Here is an 18,499-nt window from a genome sequence, read left to right as displayed (position 1 = left end):
GTCAACGATACATGTTAAGTAAGGTATCTTTAAACAGAAACACACATGAACAAGGTTATGTATAGATCAGTTGATGGAAATGTGGTGACCAGAGGCTTGCAGGAACCTAACTCTAGATTTCCCCTAGAAGCAATGGTCCAGTGTTCACTAATTCAGTACTCGCAGAGACTTTATGGAAGGTAACTACAGCAAACAACAAGAATCAACTATTTCATTTTGCCATCTCCTGAGAAATGGAATTATGGAAACGAAATGGTTTGATGAGGCTGAGATGAGACTCATCAAGTCTTAGCTCTCTTTTCATGCTTTTTGGATTACTCACCAGCACCAGGATTTGTGTTAAAGAGAAAGCTGCTGATTAGCTATAGATAATATCCCTCGAGAGCCATTAGCCTGCCTGAGAAGCATTTTGGGGCCCTTACCCTATTCTCTCACTCAAAGCCAGCTGGCTGGGGAATAAGGTAGAGAAGCAAGGGAAGGGTAAAACATTACCATATGCCTTAATTTGGGTTCCCCCAGAAGCTGATCCTGAGATAAAGGACTGGAGCACAGTAGTTGTTTGGGAGGTGAAGAAAGCACCAATAGGGAAATGGAAAAGAGAGACACGGGTCAGAAGGCCGCCAAGAAAGCCAACAGAAAGTGCGGCATCGGGCTTCCCTGGTGGCGCGGTGGTTGAGAGTCCGCCTGCCGATGCAGGGGACACGGGTTCGTGCCCCGGTCCGGGAAGATCCCACATGCCGCGGAGCGGCTGGGCCCGTGAGCCATGGCCGCTGAGCCTGCGCGTCCGGAGCCTGTGCTCCGCAACGGGAGAGGCCACGGCAGTGAGAGGCCCGCGTACCGCAAAAAAAAAAAAAAAAAAAAAAAAGAAAGTGCGGCACCAAGCTAGCTGTCACTATGGAAGAATGGAATTTTTCCCACTGCAGAACATATTCCTGATTTATCGTACCCAGGCCTGAGGGAACAGGGTATTTATACCATCTCCCATCAGTCATCGGTTGAGGGATGCTCCTGGGGTGTTCTAATTCCCCTGCACATTCTGCCTTCCATGGGACCAGCAAAGTAGGCTCAGTTAAGGAGAAAGGCCCAAAACGCAAGAACTGGCCATCAAAGTTAGCCAGTTTGCACTGAAGGGGTAAGGATGGGCACTGGCGCGTCTGCCACATCACACAAGGCTCAACGTCTCACGTGAACTGAGACCAGGTGTGGGGCCACTTCCACAAGAAATCTACCAAACAAGCGCATAACCAAGTCCTGGGGTCTTAATGTACTTTCAGCAACTTGCTAATTCAAAGATCAAGTGCCACTAGTTTTAAGTCAACATAAGGTTTCATGGTGTTTCTAAAGGAACCTAGAGGTAATACATAAGGTTACATTCCTTCTTCTTTGGTAGAAGCAAGATGGGAAACTCACTTGCCTTTTTAATGATCAAATGGAGCCTTTTTCCCTAGAATAGGATATGAGAGAACAGTAAGACAGAAGCAGTTTTGGAAAAACATGGGAATCTAGTACTTCATAGGACGTGCTGTCTCGTCATCATAGACTACGTAGGTCCCCATGGAACATACAACAAAGACACATATCCCTGCCCAAGAGCCAGCTGGTAGTAGGCCTTTTCCTTCCACAAACACCTATGCCCACCGCCCCGATGCTGCCACAGCAGCTGAGAAATGTATACTACATCTCACGTCTCAGGAAAAGTCCTGGGGCCGGGAGAGGAGGGCCATCATACACTTCGTAGTGTTTAATTACAATCTGCTGTTAAAGACAAGGCAAGAAAGATGGCATTTCCTCCATTACAGCAGGTGACTGGATCGCTGGGCTCTGAATCCAGAAAATATATCTGTCCCTTCATTTTCACGTCTATAACTTTTCCAGTTCACGTCATTACCCTTGAAAAATGGACAAAAGAACTAGACTGGCCAACACAAGTCCTGGAAGTCACCCTGTGGGTATCCAGCCACGAAACCATATCCTCCTCCGTCAATCAGGTGGATGGAGAATATCAGAGTCCTGGGAGGAGGGACTCCCACAACCACAGCAATGAGGAGGGGCCAGGCCTGGGGCATCCACACTCTTCTCCCTGGAGATGGTGCACAGCGTGATGCAGAGGCCCAATCAGAGGCCAGAAAGTGAATGACAAGAGAATGGCCTTGGATCCAACACAGACCTGGGTGCAAACCCCAGCTCAAGCGCTTTCAACTTGGGTGGCCATTAGCAACTTTGGTTTCTTCATCTTCAAAATGGACCTAATACTACATGTCTCAGATGACTGACATTCATTCAAAAATAGATATGGATGCTACGACATGAAGGAAAAAAATGACACTAAGTGAAAGAAGGCAGTCACAAAAAGCCACATGTTATACAATTCCATTCATATGAAATGTCCAGGACAGACATGTACGTGGAGACAGAGAGGAGATTAGCGGTTGCCTGGGACTGGGAGAGAATGAGGGAAATTAGGGGTTGACAGCTAATGGGGATGAGGTTTCTTTTTGGAGTGATTTAGAAAATCTTCTAACATCATACAGTGGTAATAGTTGCACAGCTCCATGAATAGAGTAAAAATCACTGAATTGTACATTTTAGATGGGTAATTCTTAAGGTATGCAAATTATATCTTAATAAAGCTGTTTAAAAAAAAAACAGATCTGGAGCCCTCTGTGCAGGTTCTTTGGAAGACCTGAGCATCTAGGTCATGTGGCTGAACATTAGGATTTTGACTAGACGAACAAGCAAAGTGACTCAGGTTGCTGTGAAGAATGTTATGTCTCGTGTGTTACACCCTGAGCACTGAGCCTGATGCAGACCCTCAGTAAATGGGTGCTACCAGTCACATCATCACCATCATTTATTAGGTGCCTCCTTGTGCCTGGCACTATGCTCTGTCCTTTGTGCCCATTGTCTCATTTAAGTTTCACAACATCGAGGGGATGGGTGCTGTGATCACTTCTGGTTCTACGGTGGAAAAACAGGCAGAGAGAGGTAAGACCGGCAGCGTGGGAGTGCCGGAGCTGGGGGTCAGATCTGAGCTCTTGCACACTTTCTCATCACACACCCCTCCCCTCCAGCAGCACGTAGCCATCACTACCATCACCAGGCATCACAGGCAGGGCTCTCTCCATCACTAGAATTGGTTTAAAATAGAGCAGAAACCCCTGTTAGCTGCCAGCAGGATGGCTCCTACAGGTCTCTCCCAGCCACTCGGCTGAGAATCCTGGCAGTGGTGGTGCCGCTTCACCCCAACCCTGCCTGAAACTCCACGTAAGGCTCCCACAGCCCGCTGGATTTATAGTGGACACCCCAGGCAGTCCAACCAGATGCTGTCTCCTTAAGGCCTCGTGACCCAGGCTGGCATCCTTGACTCTGTTGGTCTCAGTCTGCCCCAGCATCCCAGATGTAGCAAAGAGACTTCCAGACTCATAACAAACCAACTGGAGCCCCAATTTCCCCCTATTCAGAAGACGTGTAAATTTAGATACTTTGGAAATCACGTGTAGCAAAAAGTTCCCATCTGCCAGACAGAGTGAGAGTATTTAAGTACCGAACATCTCAGCCTCTTGCAATTCCTCTGAGATTAATTTACATGTCATCATCATGAGGGAGACTCAACCTCCCGTCCCAGTGGTAGACACACAAGCCACAGAGTCCTAATTAACAAAGGTTCTTAATAAAATTTCAATATAAACTAGGCCTTCTTTGAAATCACTGCATTTTCTAACAGAATGTTGCTGCCTTCTGCAAGATCAACACTCATTCTCTACAAAATTAACAAACTAGACATTTTTTCAAAGAGCAATGGAACATCAGAATGGCCTCGTTTTCATCCTTATTATAAATTTTTTTAAGCCCCTTTATTTGTCAAATGTGTGCCTAAGAGAGATTTCTGAAATGAGCAGGAAATCGATCTGAGTGTCTGTAAGAAAGGCTGAGAGCGCTGGCCAGGTGGTAAGTTTCAGGAGGGCAGGGACTCTGTGTTGTTCATCTCTTACCTCCAGGCCTGGAATAGTGGTGGGCACAAGGAAGGCGCTCGGTAAATATTCACTGAATAAATGAATGAACATCTTCTCCAAGAGGCTGAATATACACCCATGTCCATACTTGTCACAGACTTATGGAAGATTTAGTTTGGAATCTCAGAACCAATATGTTCCAGGATCAGTAGAGCCATAGATCTTCATCAATTCTTCTTTCCAAAGGGAGAAGAGAGACAAAGGCCCCTCCCCTGTTGGCATTACTGCGAGAGGCAGTATTGCTCATGGAGGTTAGATAAGGATGCAAACACGTGCTTTGTTGCCTCTTCGCTGTCTGGGCAAGTCACTTGACTTCTCTAGACTTCAGCATTTTCCTTTGAGAAGCCGCAGAGAGTTTCAATGTCTCAAAAGCCCTTCCCGATTTCTGAAGTGAGTTTAATGTGAACTGGGCTTTTACACAGTCACGGTTGGCCTTCAGTGACTTCCCCTCTCGTCACCGCACATTCTGTCCCCTGCTTGGACCTGCGGCACCTCCATCCCACCTGCCCCCATCACACAACTCTATCCATGTCCAGTCTGCTCCCTACACGACTCCTCCCAAAGTCTGTGTTCAACGCTCCTGACTTTTCCCTTCCCCACTTTACGCCAACCCATCAATACGTTTTGTTCTGTGTTCCATTCCCTCTCAGCTCACGTCTCTCATAGAAACTTGATTAACTTGGCTGTACCAGTGGGTAATTGAGAGTCTGTAAATTATCTGGAGAAGATATATTTGCATTTTAAAAAGATGTGTTCTGGGGAGTCTGAGGGTAGATGGTTACATGTACATGTATGGCTGAGTCACTTTGCTGTGCACCTGAAAATATCACGATGTTGTTAATCGATTATACTCCCACATAAAATAAAAAGTTAAAAAAAAAAAGATGTGTTCTGGAGATGATGTTTTAATCCATACTGACTTGCACCTGTCTCAGTGGCTAGACTGTAACTTTCCTGGGTATAAAGCCTCAGATCTTTTTCATCATTCTGTGTCTAGCCCCATTTCTGCTGTCACTGACTCACAAAATGTTTAGGGAATAACCCCAAGGATGAATGAAAGGTTGCCGATGAACAAAGTAACTGACAGGTTTTAGGCAATCCGATGGTCACGGGAAGGAGTGCTGTGGGTCAGCTTGTAGACAGGGACTTAGAAGGCTCCTCTAATCCCACCCCCTGTGCCGCTGGCTCCACTTCTCTTTAGAACTGAGTCTGAATACGAAGATTATTGCCTAATAAGCAGGTATTCATGCTCCTATAGAAGCTGTGTTCTCACCCTGCCAGAGAAAGGGACCAGCACTTCATAGCTTCTCATTAAGTCAGGCTTCGGGGAAGCCTTCAGAGCTGAGGCCACAAGGACTTGACAGGCAGGGGGTCCCATTATAGTCAAAGGAGAAATACCCCAACGCCACAATGCCTCCTGACACTCCAGGAACAAAGTGACAGTGGGTATGGAGGAGATGCTGGCAATTTTAATTAGGTCCATTATGCTAAACTGATAGCTGAATGCTTCCGAAAGGTGTTTGAAGTACAAAATATTGAATGCGCCATAGTTTTTGGTTTACTGATTCACTGACTCCAAATATAGAAATTATCACAGAATCAAAGGCCATGTAACAAAGCCAAGGAAAAGATTATATTAATTAACAGAGATTGAAAATGTGGAAGCCATTGCTTTAAGATACACCTCCCCCTGCAAAAATAAAAGAAAAAGATACACTTCCCATTTGCAACCAGAAGTTTAGAATTGGTTGTCATAAGCCAAACAGGCCAAGGAAAGCTTCTTTTCCTCCCCAAATGTTTCTCAAAAATTCCTATGATTCCTACAAGACAAGGAATCCCCCAGGTGAGTCCCACATCCAGCACCATGCCTGGCACATAGTAAGTATGCTCCATAAACATTTGCTGAATCAATCATTCGATTACAATTTATAATCATTTATAAGTGGTTTAAATAATCTTTAAAAGTACAAATCTGGGGCTTCCCTGGTGGCGCAGTGGTTGAGAGTCCGCCTGCCGATGCAGGGGACGCGGGTTCGTGCCCCGGTCCGGGAAGATCCCACATGCCTCGGAGTGGCTGGGCCCGTGAGCCATGGCCGCTGAGCCTGCGCGTCCGGAGCCTGTGCTCCACAACGGGAGAGGCCACAACAGTGAGAGGCCCGCGTACCGCAAAAAAAAAACAAATCTGATTGTGTCATCCCTACTACTTTAAACTATTCAGTACCTTCCCATTATTCTCAGAAAAAAAAAATTAAAAAGCTCCTTCATATGACCTACTATCCCCTGCATAATCTGGCAGCCACCCACCTCCCCATCCTCATGCCACCAGGACACACTTCACACTCTAACCAGGACCACAATCCAGGTTTTCTGGCCAGAGACCACTGGTCTATTTACTGTGCCTCACTGGCTTTCTCTGTTCTTTTATAACATATCCCCCAAGATCTAAGATCTAAACCATGCAGTAAGTGCAGGAGTGTTATTCAAAACAATGTGTCATGAGCCACCATCATTATGCATGACCACAATTAAATCTAGAGTACGTTCACTACATAACTATGCCTAATTTTTCATAGTAAAAATGGAAACGCTGAGGAAATGATGTGCCTGTGGCTTAGTCTGGGTCACAATGAATCAGCTGTAGGTCCAGGAACTGAAAATGGGGGCTCAGGAAATGAAGAATCAGTCAGAAGTTAAAACCACCAGTGTAGAATCACCCTGAACATCAGTCACTGTTCAGGGGTGAGGGTGAGGGTAGTTCCTGGATGAAGGAATAGAGGGGAAAGCAAGGGAACCAGAAGGTGGATACAATGGCATATCTGCATCCTGAGAATTTTTTCAGCCCGTGGTTGCTATGGTTACAGATGCCATGAGAGTTGGCTCCGGAATGTGACAGGGCTCTCAGGCAGCCCCATTCAACCCACCCTCACCCTGTCCTAGGGCCTCTCTTTGCCATTCTGTGGGAGAAGTAACATATTCAACAAAGCCCATGGTGGCACTCAAAAGACACTGTGTTCACTCTCCTCCACCCAGGACACAGAAGCTTCAGAACTTTCCTTAGACTATAAAGTCGCCTCCGGAATAATCCAGGTGTGCAATGTTTGGCAACGTGGGAACCTCAAAGACATCAAATGCATTCGGCTTCCTGGAAATCATTTTCTCTTCAAGAATGTGCAGAAAAAGCAACAAGGTGGTTAAAAAAAAAAAAAAAAAGTATGTTTACTCCAAATATAACAGAGAGTGGCTTCTCCCCACGTGCTGGGCCCATCACCCCAGGCACACCACCCCTGCCGTCTTGGCTACGTTCTGGTTTCACAGTGAAAAGAAACTGGGTATATCATGTGGCCATTTTTTGGTGAATATTTTATTGTGCTCCCTCACACATACAGACATAAGGTCTGCTACAGAAACACACCAGACGCCCATTCCCTGACATTTCTACTGCCCGGCCTGAGGGATGTCCTGTTCTTCTGGCTTTATCCAAGGAGGTTGGGTTTTCAGTCCCTGAACGTGTAAAGGAAGAGGGCTGTCAAAGAAGAGCAATCTGCAAACGAGGTGGGTCCCTGAGTTGTCTCACTCAACCTCTGGTATCACAGTGAAAAGAAATTGGGTATATCATGCAGTCATTTTTTGGTGAATATTTTACAGATCCACATGTAGAATGGTGCCCACCCAAAAGAGGCTGAATAGATGCTTTTTGTATTTGAAAAATCTGCTTGGACTGGTTGGTATGTTGTGATCGACTCTAAGACCATATATTCATATTTTATATAAATCAACATCATACTCTCTGTCTTTCTAAATACCGTTCGGAGCAATGCATGATAAGAGCAGTAAATGGAATTCAGTAACTTATGGCTCTGTGGGTAAGTGGGAAATGCAGGGTTAAACAAAATCAGCCTGGTTTCTGCACTGCAGGATTCTCAGGGGAGGTGTAGAAGGTACAGGTGAGAGCTCCAGCGTTAACACACCTCTGGCATCAAGTCATAGAGCTACAAGGTAACTTTGGGCAAGTTGCTTAAGCTCTGCAGGCCTCAGCCTCATCATTCAGAAAGCAGGGATAATCATTCCACCTGTTTCTTCGGACTATAAAGAGGACTACATGAGATTATGACTCTAAAGTACTTTGTACAGTGCCTGGCGCTTAGTACGTATTCAATAAGAAATAAGGGGAAATGCTTATGGTGATTTTTAAATATTTCCTCAAATTCTTTGACACTCCCTCCTTCCAAAGTGAGCTTAATCACCCCTCCTCCCCAAATGCGGACTAAATTTAGTGACTCACATCTAATGAAAAGAATGAGATAGCAAATCCATTTGTGACAACACAGATGGACCTTGAGGACATTATGCTAAGAGAAATAAGTCAAACAGAGAAAGACAAATACGGGGTGATCTCACTTATATATGGAAACTAAAAAAACTCAACTCATAAAAAAAGAGAAGAGACTGGTGATTACCAAAGGCAAGGCGTGGGGCGTGGGCAAAATGAGTGAAGGGGATCAAAAGGTACAAACTTCCAGCTATAAGATAAATAAGTCCCAGGGATGTCATGTACAGCATGGTGACTATAGTTAACAATCCTCTATTATATATTTGAAAGTTGCTAAAAGAGTAGATCTTAAAGGTTCTCATCATAAAAGAATTGTAACTATGTGAAGTGATGGATGTTGACTAAACTTACCGTGGTAATCATTTCATAATGGATAAAGATATCAAATCATTATGTTGTACACTGAAAACTAATACCATGTTTTATGTCAATTATACCTCAGTAAACCTGGATGAAAATACAAAGCATGTGGTGGTAGTAACAATGTATGATTTCTGAGGTTAGGTTATAAAAGGTGTTCAATTCCACCTCGTTCTCTCTTGAAGCGCTTACTCTGGAGGAAGCCAGCCATGTTGTGAGGACACTCAAGCAGCCCGTGGAGAGATTCACATTGGCAGGAAATGAGGTCTCTCCCCAACAACCAGCTGCAATTTGCAAGTCACATGAGGAAGCCATCTCAGGAGCAGATCCCGCAGCCCCAGTTAAGCTCTCAGATGACAGCAGCCCCAGCCAACATCTGACCATAACCACTGGGTGACTCCCAGACAGATGACACAGCTAAGCCATTCCTGATTTCCTGATCCACAGAAACTGTGAGATAATCAACACTGATCATTGGTTTAAGCCACTAAATGTTGGGGTCATTTGTTACACAGCAATATCAACTCTCCAGGATGGAATGAACATGCATCATTCTGCAATCTGACATGGCCATGAAAACATTTTCTTTCACACAGCATCTGGTAAGGCTAGTTTGCATCTCATGGAACACACCTTGGGAAATGCTGGTCGATAACAGTTTATAAAGCTTGTTCACATTTATTCTCATTTGATCATCTTAGCAAATGTGAAGCAGGTGTTACTGTGCTCTTTATTTTACCCAGGAGAAAACTAAGGCTCCAAAAGCCTAAGTGACTTGCCCGGGTTCACACAGCTAATAGAATTGGTAGAAGAGTAACTCAGGTTGAGTATCATGATTCTAAACCATGTTTTTTTCTCTGTTTTTTTCCTCTGGTTTGATTAAAACACTCTAGGTTTCTTAAACCTGGAATAAGAATATGGGGAGTCTAAAAGAGTGCCAGGAAGGGGGGTGCTCTGTGGAATAGGCCACCTCCCAAATGATCTGGAGAGTAAACCAGATGCTTCTGAAGCCTCTGGGAGCCAGAGCCTTCCCTGACTTCTACAGAACAGGGGCCCCTTCAACCGTGATAATAACATAATGCAGGTACCACTCAGGGGGCTCTTATGACAATCTAGCACTCTTCTGAGAGCTTTGTATATATCACTTCATTTAATCTACATAACAAATCAAGGAAGTACAGGCTGTCATCATCTCCACCTTACAGAGAAGGGGGCCAAGTCACAGAGAAATGAAGCAACTTGCCCAAATCAGCCACTAATCAGTGATGGAGCTCAAACTGGGACGCAGGCGATCTAAGACTATCAGGGCATGAAGGAGCCTTATCAAGCAATGTCCCAACTCTCTCCTTTTCCATAAGAATGGAAGAGCTGGAACTAGCACCTAGATCCTCCCACCCTAAGCTCCTGTAATGTACAGAGGTTGGCATCTAGCCCAGAGGCTAGGTTCAATGAATATAACATGCATTTATGCCTGTCAAGTTCTTTTAAGGAGGTATACGCTGAGCGCACTCTACTAAACTGCTTCCCATATAGCCTCAAATTCCACCATGAGAAATGAATGCCTTTGGCCTGAAGCGATATTCTCAACTGGTGGACCGAATGTTCAATTGCCCAGTATCACATGATACTGAGCATCTCTAGTTAACCTGTCAGGCTCATATCACATTAAATTTGGTAAGTTACACTATTTATCTTTATCCTAAAATATTTAATGTGTTATTTGGGGGACCCACAGGGCTGTTTACACATTAGAAACTCATTTCTTGGTAGTAAAATTGTTGCTAGTTTGTATGTCAGAATTACAAATATCAGCATTTTAGCCCATTCTGCAAAGGTCACCATGACTTTCAGGCTCTCTATCTCTTGAGCAAACCTGCAGTGACTCTTCAAGCATCTCTTTTTAAACTGTAAACACTACCTTTGCCCCTACATTGGGTAGTTGAATTTAAAAAATCAGAATCCTTTGCATAAGAGACAGCATTTGAAATCAGAACTCTGTAGAAATCATCGGGGGCAGAGGGAGGGTGGAAGGGGGAGAATAAAGGAAGGAAGGAAAAACAGAAGGGAGGGAGGAATAAGGGAGTTCCCTGTGATCACATGATTTATGTATGGCAGTGGTTGACTCTACAAATCCTATACTTTGCCACCGTTCCGCTTTGTTTCAAAGTTCCCTCTAGGGAAAAAGAAAGTGAAGTAATTGGTAGTACAGAAACTGGAATCCCCTGAAATCCTGCTACCTAACCCTCCACACAACCTGTTCTGCCCACCCCTATCTGCCTCCCTGGCTCTGGGAATAGAGGAAAAAGAGAACACAGCTCCCCTGTGACCACCCCCTCCCATGCCAATGGTTCTGGCCCTCAACCCCCAGTCCAACCCTACAAGGAAGATAAGAACGTCAGCTTTCATTTTCAATTCATAGTACTCAGTCCCAGACACAAGGGAGAAAAAAAATCTCACACTGTGTCTGCAAACCACAAATCAATGTTCTAGGAAGTCAATGTGAGGTTTTTGTTTCTCCATTTTCTCTCATTACCCGGGATAACAGCAATTAATGAGCCCTGATACAGTAAAGTCTCTGCTGAGAGGACCACTAACACCAGAGCCCACAAGTGGTCAAAAGTCCTTTGACTCCTGTGAGAAACCTGCCAGGTGGGTGTAACCAACATGGTGCTGGTGCCACGTTGAGGTAGATTACACAACCAAGTCATGCAGAGCTGAGCCCCTAACCACCTCTAACCCTTGCTGGCTCGTCCAGTAAGTGCCTTTCATAACAGAACCTGAGTACAGCAGAAGATGGTCACTTTTATTCACTTTGCTGCTTCAGCCAAGGGAGCTGTCCAAACTGAAACTTCCTAATTGGCTTTCAGTAAAATGGCTTCCTTCTATTTCTTCACTGAACTCTCTAATCCCCCACGGACTAAAAGTAAAATGAATCCACTACCTCAAAAAAGGTACATTTTACTTTTTCTTACCAACAGTGGGCCCCTAGCACTGTGCCTACATTAAACACCGTATTTCAGTTGTGGTGAAATGTCCCAATTTGGGGCAAGATGTGGATTGTGTTTTTGTTTTTTTGTTTGTTTGTTTTTCTTTGCAGTACGCGGGCCTCTCACCGTTGTGGCCTCTCCCGTTGCGGAGCACAGGCTCCGGGCGCGCAGGCTCAGCGGCCATGGCTCACGGGACAGGCCACTCCGCAGCATGTGGGATCCTCCCGGACCGGGGCATGAACCCATGTCCCCTGCATCGGCAGGTGGACTCTCAACCACTGCGCCACCAGGGAAGCCCTGGATTGTGTTTTTTTAATGCCTCTGATTTAAGATGATGCTCATACAGAGCCTGCTATGGACGAATTGTGTCCCACAACCCACCCCAAAAAATTCATATATTGAAACCTAAACCCCAAACATAAGTGAAGTAGAGATAGGGCCTTTAGGAGGTAATTAACATTAAGTGAGGTCATAATGGTGGGGCTCCTATTCAATACGGCTGGTGCCCTTTAAGAAGAGGAAGAAACATCAGAGTACACTCTCTCCATCACGTGAGGCAAGAAGGTGGCCATTTGCAACCCAAGAAGAGCGCTCTCACCAGACACCAACCTTGCTAATACCATGGCCTTAGACTTCTTCAAAACTGTGCAAAAATAAATTTCCGTTGTTTCAGCCACTCTGTCTGTGATACTTTGTTATGACAGCCTGGGCAGACTCACAGAGAGCCAAAGTACAGATGTTTCAGAAATGGGTTGGAATAGTAAAGTCGACCTACCCAGTTTCAATTCCACCCAGTGATTGCTGGGATTGGCAAAAGGGTGATGAAACTCCCTTGGACACTGAAAAAGAACTGGAGCCAAATCTTGGCCCAGACAGTCTTTGGAACATCTTTCCTCTTTACTTTCTCGGATAATTGTGGTGATTTTGGCACATTATTAATCCCATTTGGAAAGCTGATCTCCTGAAAGTTGGATATTAAATCAAAAGATTATTTTCTTTCCAGAAAATCTAAGCTATACAAATGTGTGTTTGGAAACACATTAATAAAGATAGCACTCAACTGAGCTTACAGGTTGAGCATGAGTCATATATACAAGAGAGCAAAATCTCTTTTTAACCAAGAGAGCAGAAGCGGGATCCAAGGGTCTTCAATGAACTCATGGGATAAAGCGCCGGCCAGTGCAAGTACAACCTGAAGAAAACCACATCAGCTAAGGGCTCACTGATCAACCGAAAGCCTTCTTCCTCTAAATCTCTCAGAGAGATCTCTGAAATACATTTTTGGATAGGAAAGAATGGGAGAGTGTGGAATGGACAAAAATCCTGGGAGGGAGGAAAGCTTGAGGAAAATTTCCTGGACGTGAGCATCAGAAGGCCTGGGTTGGCCCCAGCACTGACTGTTGGCAGCCTTGGGCCCTCATATAAATCATTTACTTGTTCTATTCCCATCAGTAAATCTAAGAGTTCAATACTGACAAAAATAGGGTTATTTAAAAAACAAATGAGGGATTCCCTGGTGGCGCAGTGGTTGAGAGTCCACCTGCCGATGCAGGGGACGCGGGGTTTGTGTCCCGGTCCGGGAAGATCCCACATGCCGTGGAGCGGCTGGGCCCGTGAGCCATGGCTGCTGAGCCTGTGCGTCTGGAGCCTGTGCTCCGCAACAGGAGAGGCCACAACAGTGAGAGGTCCATGTACCGCAAAAAAAAAAAAAAAAAAAAAAAAAAAAAGAACAAATGAGATAATTTGTAAAAAGCGTTCTATAAACTGAAAGGTGATACACACATAAGATATAGGCCTCTCTGGAACTTTGCACTCAACTATGCACTAAAAATGCAGCTTTAAAAACAAATCCAGCTCCAGCTCTAAGGCTTTGCTTCTTTCTTAAGTGGATTTAACTACCTAAAATGAGCGGCACACCAGTGACCAACATGCACCAAATTATTAATTGGACACCAACCGTATCTTTGTCAGGCTACATCTGCCCACCCACCTGCCCCCACCTCAAGGCAAACAGAAGGAAAACAGTCTGCTGGAGGCTCTGGAGAGCTGGGAGCTTGCAAGGAAGTGGGAATATCAGTGTCCTGTCCCACACCCCATTAATTAGGGATATATTATCCTATTCTTATTTGTCCTTTGCCATTTGTAGCTTAAAAGAGTGCTGGAATTTCCATCATGCTCGAAGCCTTAGAGATCCTCTCTGATCCATCCTACATACATTCAGCAAAAGGTTATTGAGCATCCACTACGTGCCAGGCACTTGCCAGGGCCTGGGATTAAGACAGTGAACGGGACAGGGAACATTCTTGCTTGTTGGACTCATGCGCTAGCAAGTGAGGCTGGCATCAAAGGTGACACATGAGCAACTAAGATGGTTTCAGATCATGACAAGTACCAGGAAGACAACTGAACAGGAGACGTAAGAGAAAGCGATAGGGCTGGGGAACGAGAGGCGAGGCCTTCAGATGGGACAGGGAAGCCCTTGCTAACAAGGTGATATTTGAACTGAGATTTAAAGGATGGAAAAGAGCCAGCCACGCTAACATACATTTATAAGCAATGGAAAGTGCAAGTGCAAAGGCTCTGAGACAGGAACACGTCTGATCCATCTGAGGAACAAAAGGAAGCCAAATGGTCCAGAGGTCAGCTCAAGGGGGATGTTGAAGAGATAGGATCAAAGAGGCCATGTCAATGGCCTCCTTGCACATGGGAGGAAGGTTAAGCCCAGAGAGGCTAAGTGAGCAGCCCAAAGTCACACAGCTAATTATTGCTACAGCTTGTTTTAGTCACTAATTCTTTTGCCCCCAAATTGAGTTTTTCACACTATAATGATCTGCTTGCCTCAAGCTGTAGGGATATTGTTTGCTGATCTTACTGGTTTTTAAAAGCTTTTAACATACATCAAAGCAGATAGCCAATCCCAATTTTCAGCAGAAGATCATCAACAAGTGATCCCAGTGATTTAAAACCCATATAAATTCTGCTATGAAAGCCAATACTTAGTGCCAACCTACTTTTGTGTAGGTCCTCCACAAACAGTCACTGTGTGTTAAAGGCTTAGCTTTACAAATATGGAGGAAGGCCATAGCTCACCAGAGAATAATCATTTAACACTTAGGTCTTATTTTTGCACCTAAACCTCTTAACAGTGCTTTGCTTAATTCACCGAAGTGCAATCAAAACCACTCTGTTCTCAAATCACCTTCAATTTGTGCTATTAAATTGTCGGGTAATAGGGCTATAAGCAAAACATCATAATTACAACTTCCTTCCAAAATCGGTGAGCACAGCCACCTGAAGGTGCAAGTCTGTCTGTTCATTCCAGAATTCTAAGGAACTGTCCCTCCTCTTTTCTATTGTAATGCTAGGGTCTCCTTCATCTTTCCCTTGCTAAACACATTTGGTCTATGTAAACCCAAACTTCCAAAGAACAGACCCAATGTCTGTCCAGTAGCCAGTGACTACCCGCCCCCCAGAGGTAGATGCAGAGATAATATTTGGTTAGACAGGTTAATGGAGAAAGGAATGAGTGAGAAAGACTGATTCACTGCCTCACCCTTCTCTTCCTCTTCCCCCACCTCCTCCTCCTACTCTCTCTTATGCTCTTCCTCCTTGAAAGAAGCTTCTCCAGTCCCTGAGCTCTGGGAACCTCACCAGGCAGGAGCCAGAGGTGCAATAACATAAGGAACAGACGGGAAGAGTGTTTAAGGGCCCATATTTTAGTCTGACCCCACCACCCACTAGCTGTGTGGCCTCGGATAAGTTACTCAACCTCTCTGTTCCTCGATTCCCTCACCTCTAAAATTAGGATCATCTCTTCTGTCTATGATTAAATAAAGAACATTAAATTAATCTTCTGGTTAAAGAATAATTAATAATACATAAGTTAATAAATAATTTAATTAATTCATTAATATATGTGCACCTAGTTCTATGCTGGTGTGAGATATGGTACCCTCACTCCCCACTCTCTTCCTGCCTCCACCCCCTGGCTAGGAAAGACTACTGTCACCCACACCTCCAGGAACAACTGGGCCTCAAGTCAGGGCACACTAGTAAAAGGCAGCTCAGTGGTGTCCTGATGGCAATCAAGGGTCAAACGGGGACAATAACACTGTGCCATCAGATAAGTATTGTGACAATAACTGTATGAAATCACGTACATCAAACACCTGGCATGCAATGATTGCTCACTGAATGCTGTGACTCTTATCGGGGTCTTTCCATTCTTAGCATCATCGGTTGTGACTATAGACACTACTTGCATGCTTCTTCACTGTTTTGGGCTGTAAAATGTGGGATTCGTCTGTGTTTGTCACTGTGACATAAATAGATAGAATGATGATTATATAGAAATGTATTTTAAAAGCCAAGGCAAGCTTCACAAAATCGGCCCCACAGCCCTCCCTATCAGAGCTCCTTGAAAATAACCCATCTAATATTTTAGACAACAGCCCACTTGACCCATCTCTTGGATGACTCAGAGACGTCTCCCACTCAGCAAGTCCTGGGCTGAACTCCTGAGTTTTCCCTCAAGACTAGTCCTGCCGTGGCTGCCTTCCCAATCATTCCAACTACTCCACATCCACACTTGATTCACACAAAGCCTGTAGATTTTTGTACCCTCCCTCGCTCCCTACTCCATCCATTTTTCCATCTCCACAGCCACCACCATGGTCCACACTACTATTGTATCTGGTCCCTCACATCCACAAGAGCCACATGGCACTTGTTTTGAAACTCAGTTGAGATCATGTCGCTCCTCAGCTTGAAACACTCCAACCTCCCAATCCACAATCCCCCCGGCTACCTGCAACAACACGAGGCTTTGGGATCAGACCCTATGGATTCACCAGCCACACCTCAAAACACATGCTCTCTTGCTCTCTGCTCCAGCCATGGAAGCTTCCTTTCAGGTCCTCAAATATACATGCTCCCTCTGCCTCAGGGCCTTTGCACTTGCTGTTCCTTCTTCTGCAAGTTCCCATCTTCATTAGCCAATTAATCCCTACATACCCTCCAGGTCTCAGTACAAATATCTGACTATCTTCCCTGACTATCCGCCTCCCCTGGTTCTTGTCAGTCTCTTCCATCAGACACTTTCTTAAAGCCTTGATGCTCTTCTTCATGGAACATGTATAAACTTGTAATTATGCACTTCTGTGCAATGATTGATTTAGGTCTGTATCCCTCACTATAAACTCCAAGAAGGCAGAGCTTTTGTCTGTAGTATTCTGACTATATTTCCTGTGCCTGGGACAGCATTTGGTTTGTAGTAGATACTCAATAAATATGTTTTGCAAGGATTCCTCCCCCCCCCAAAAAAAGAAAACAAACAGACAAAAAACAGGCACACTTCCTTATTTCCAGAGATCTAGAGACAAAATAGAAGGTCTGGGTTGCACTTAACAGCCCTGGTTGTATTAACAGCACTGGTGTTAGAATAGGAAATGTCTCTTCACTCTGTCTTCAGTACCCAGTCAATTCCTAAGACATTTATTCAACAATGACTGGGTTTCCTCTTTTCCAGTCTGGAGAAAAGAAGAAATGCACTCATAAAAAAAACACTAAACACACACACACACACACATACACATCAAAACAAATTTCAACCCCAATTCACACAGAGGCGTTGCCTCGCCCAACTCAGCCTTCAGATGAGCTAAGAGAAATGCTTGTCAAAGCACGACAAAAGCAAGAGCATTCTTGTCAAAACTGGACACGAGGTTTCAACTTGTTCTGTTCCCATAGTGATCACTCACAAGAAGCCTTAACATGTATATGCTAATTACAGACACCCTGGACAACCCTAGGCACACACAAATCTGTCTAAATCACTCCCTTTTGTGCCCAAGGACCACTGTGCAACATTCGTAAAAGCTTGTAAATGACACTACTACTCGGGCGCGCTCCCCTCCCCGAGCCTTACCTGCCCCACCCTTTTTGAAAACCACTCCCTCCTCCCCCTTCTACTCCCATCTGAGCCAACCTAGCTGCGTGGTTTGGTAATAAGATTGAGCGAAGATTTGGAAGGCCCCGTGGGCTTCATTATTCTGCATGCCCTAGAGAAGGGCCACCTCCAGGGGCTGTTGCTGTGGCTCCAAGCCCCACTTGCTGCCAGGAAACCTTTCCCACTGAGGACACCCTGCCAGGCGGTGCAGCTCCAGGTCCAGGGGGAGGCACCCCACCCATCTGCCAGAGACAAAGATCACCAGAAACAAAGGACACACACACACACACAAAGTCAGAAGGAAATATCGACACTTGGTGCGATTTCAAGCCAAACACCCAGCTTGGTGTATCTTTAAACAGATTTTAAAACAATCCAGGAGGGACACTGATTATGTGATAATGACAGGCGCTATCTGGGCTTGGCACCCACGCTGCCTCCGCCCTCCTCCCACCCGCGCTGCAGTTCCCAGGCGAATTTTCCAGCCTCAGGACACAGGCCGCCAGGAGCAAGTGTGCTTCCAGTCAAGGAAGCGCGCACACGCCGGAGACAGAGGCAGGGCCCGGGCGGTCAAAAGTAAGAAATACCAACCTTTAGGATCCCAGTTCACCTGTTTTCTTGGAGTCTCGATTGGAAATTTCATTGCTCCGTTGCCCAGAAGGGGAGGAAATGAAAAGGATCGAAATAATAATAAAGTCCTCAAGCTTTATACGCCTCGGTACAGCAGTCCAACAAAACAATTTCCAAGGATGGGGGAGCCTTGGACTGGGTCGTGGAGGAACCCCAGAGAAAGACAAGTGGAAAAGATTTGGCTTAGGAGAGAACTGGAGACTGCTTGGGTGTTTGCACCGGTTGAGGGGTG

General features: G+C 45.1%; 1 protein-coding gene across 1 annotated transcript in view; it reads right to left on the bottom strand.

Annotated features, from left to right (window-relative positions):
• The window catches only part of KCNK10 (potassium two pore domain channel subfamily K member 10), a 136,666-nt gene extending 118,386 nt beyond the window's left edge, over nt 1–18,280 (bottom strand). Inside the window, exon 1 of the mRNA XM_065871568.1 lies at nt 18,229–18,280. Within this exon, the coding sequence (XP_065727640.1) occupies nt 18,229–18,280 (52 nt within the window). The remainder of the gene's footprint in view (nt 1–18,228) is intronic.
• Nucleotides 18,281–18,499: the final 219 nt, after the last annotated feature.

Source organism: Phocoena phocoena, chromosome 2 (genome assembly GCF_963924675.1).
Source record: "Phocoena phocoena chromosome 2, mPhoPho1.1, whole genome shotgun sequence".
Classification (NCBI taxonomy): Eukaryota; Metazoa; Chordata; class Mammalia; order Artiodactyla; family Phocoenidae; genus Phocoena; species Phocoena phocoena.
This window is presented reverse-complemented; position numbering and strand designations above follow the sequence as displayed.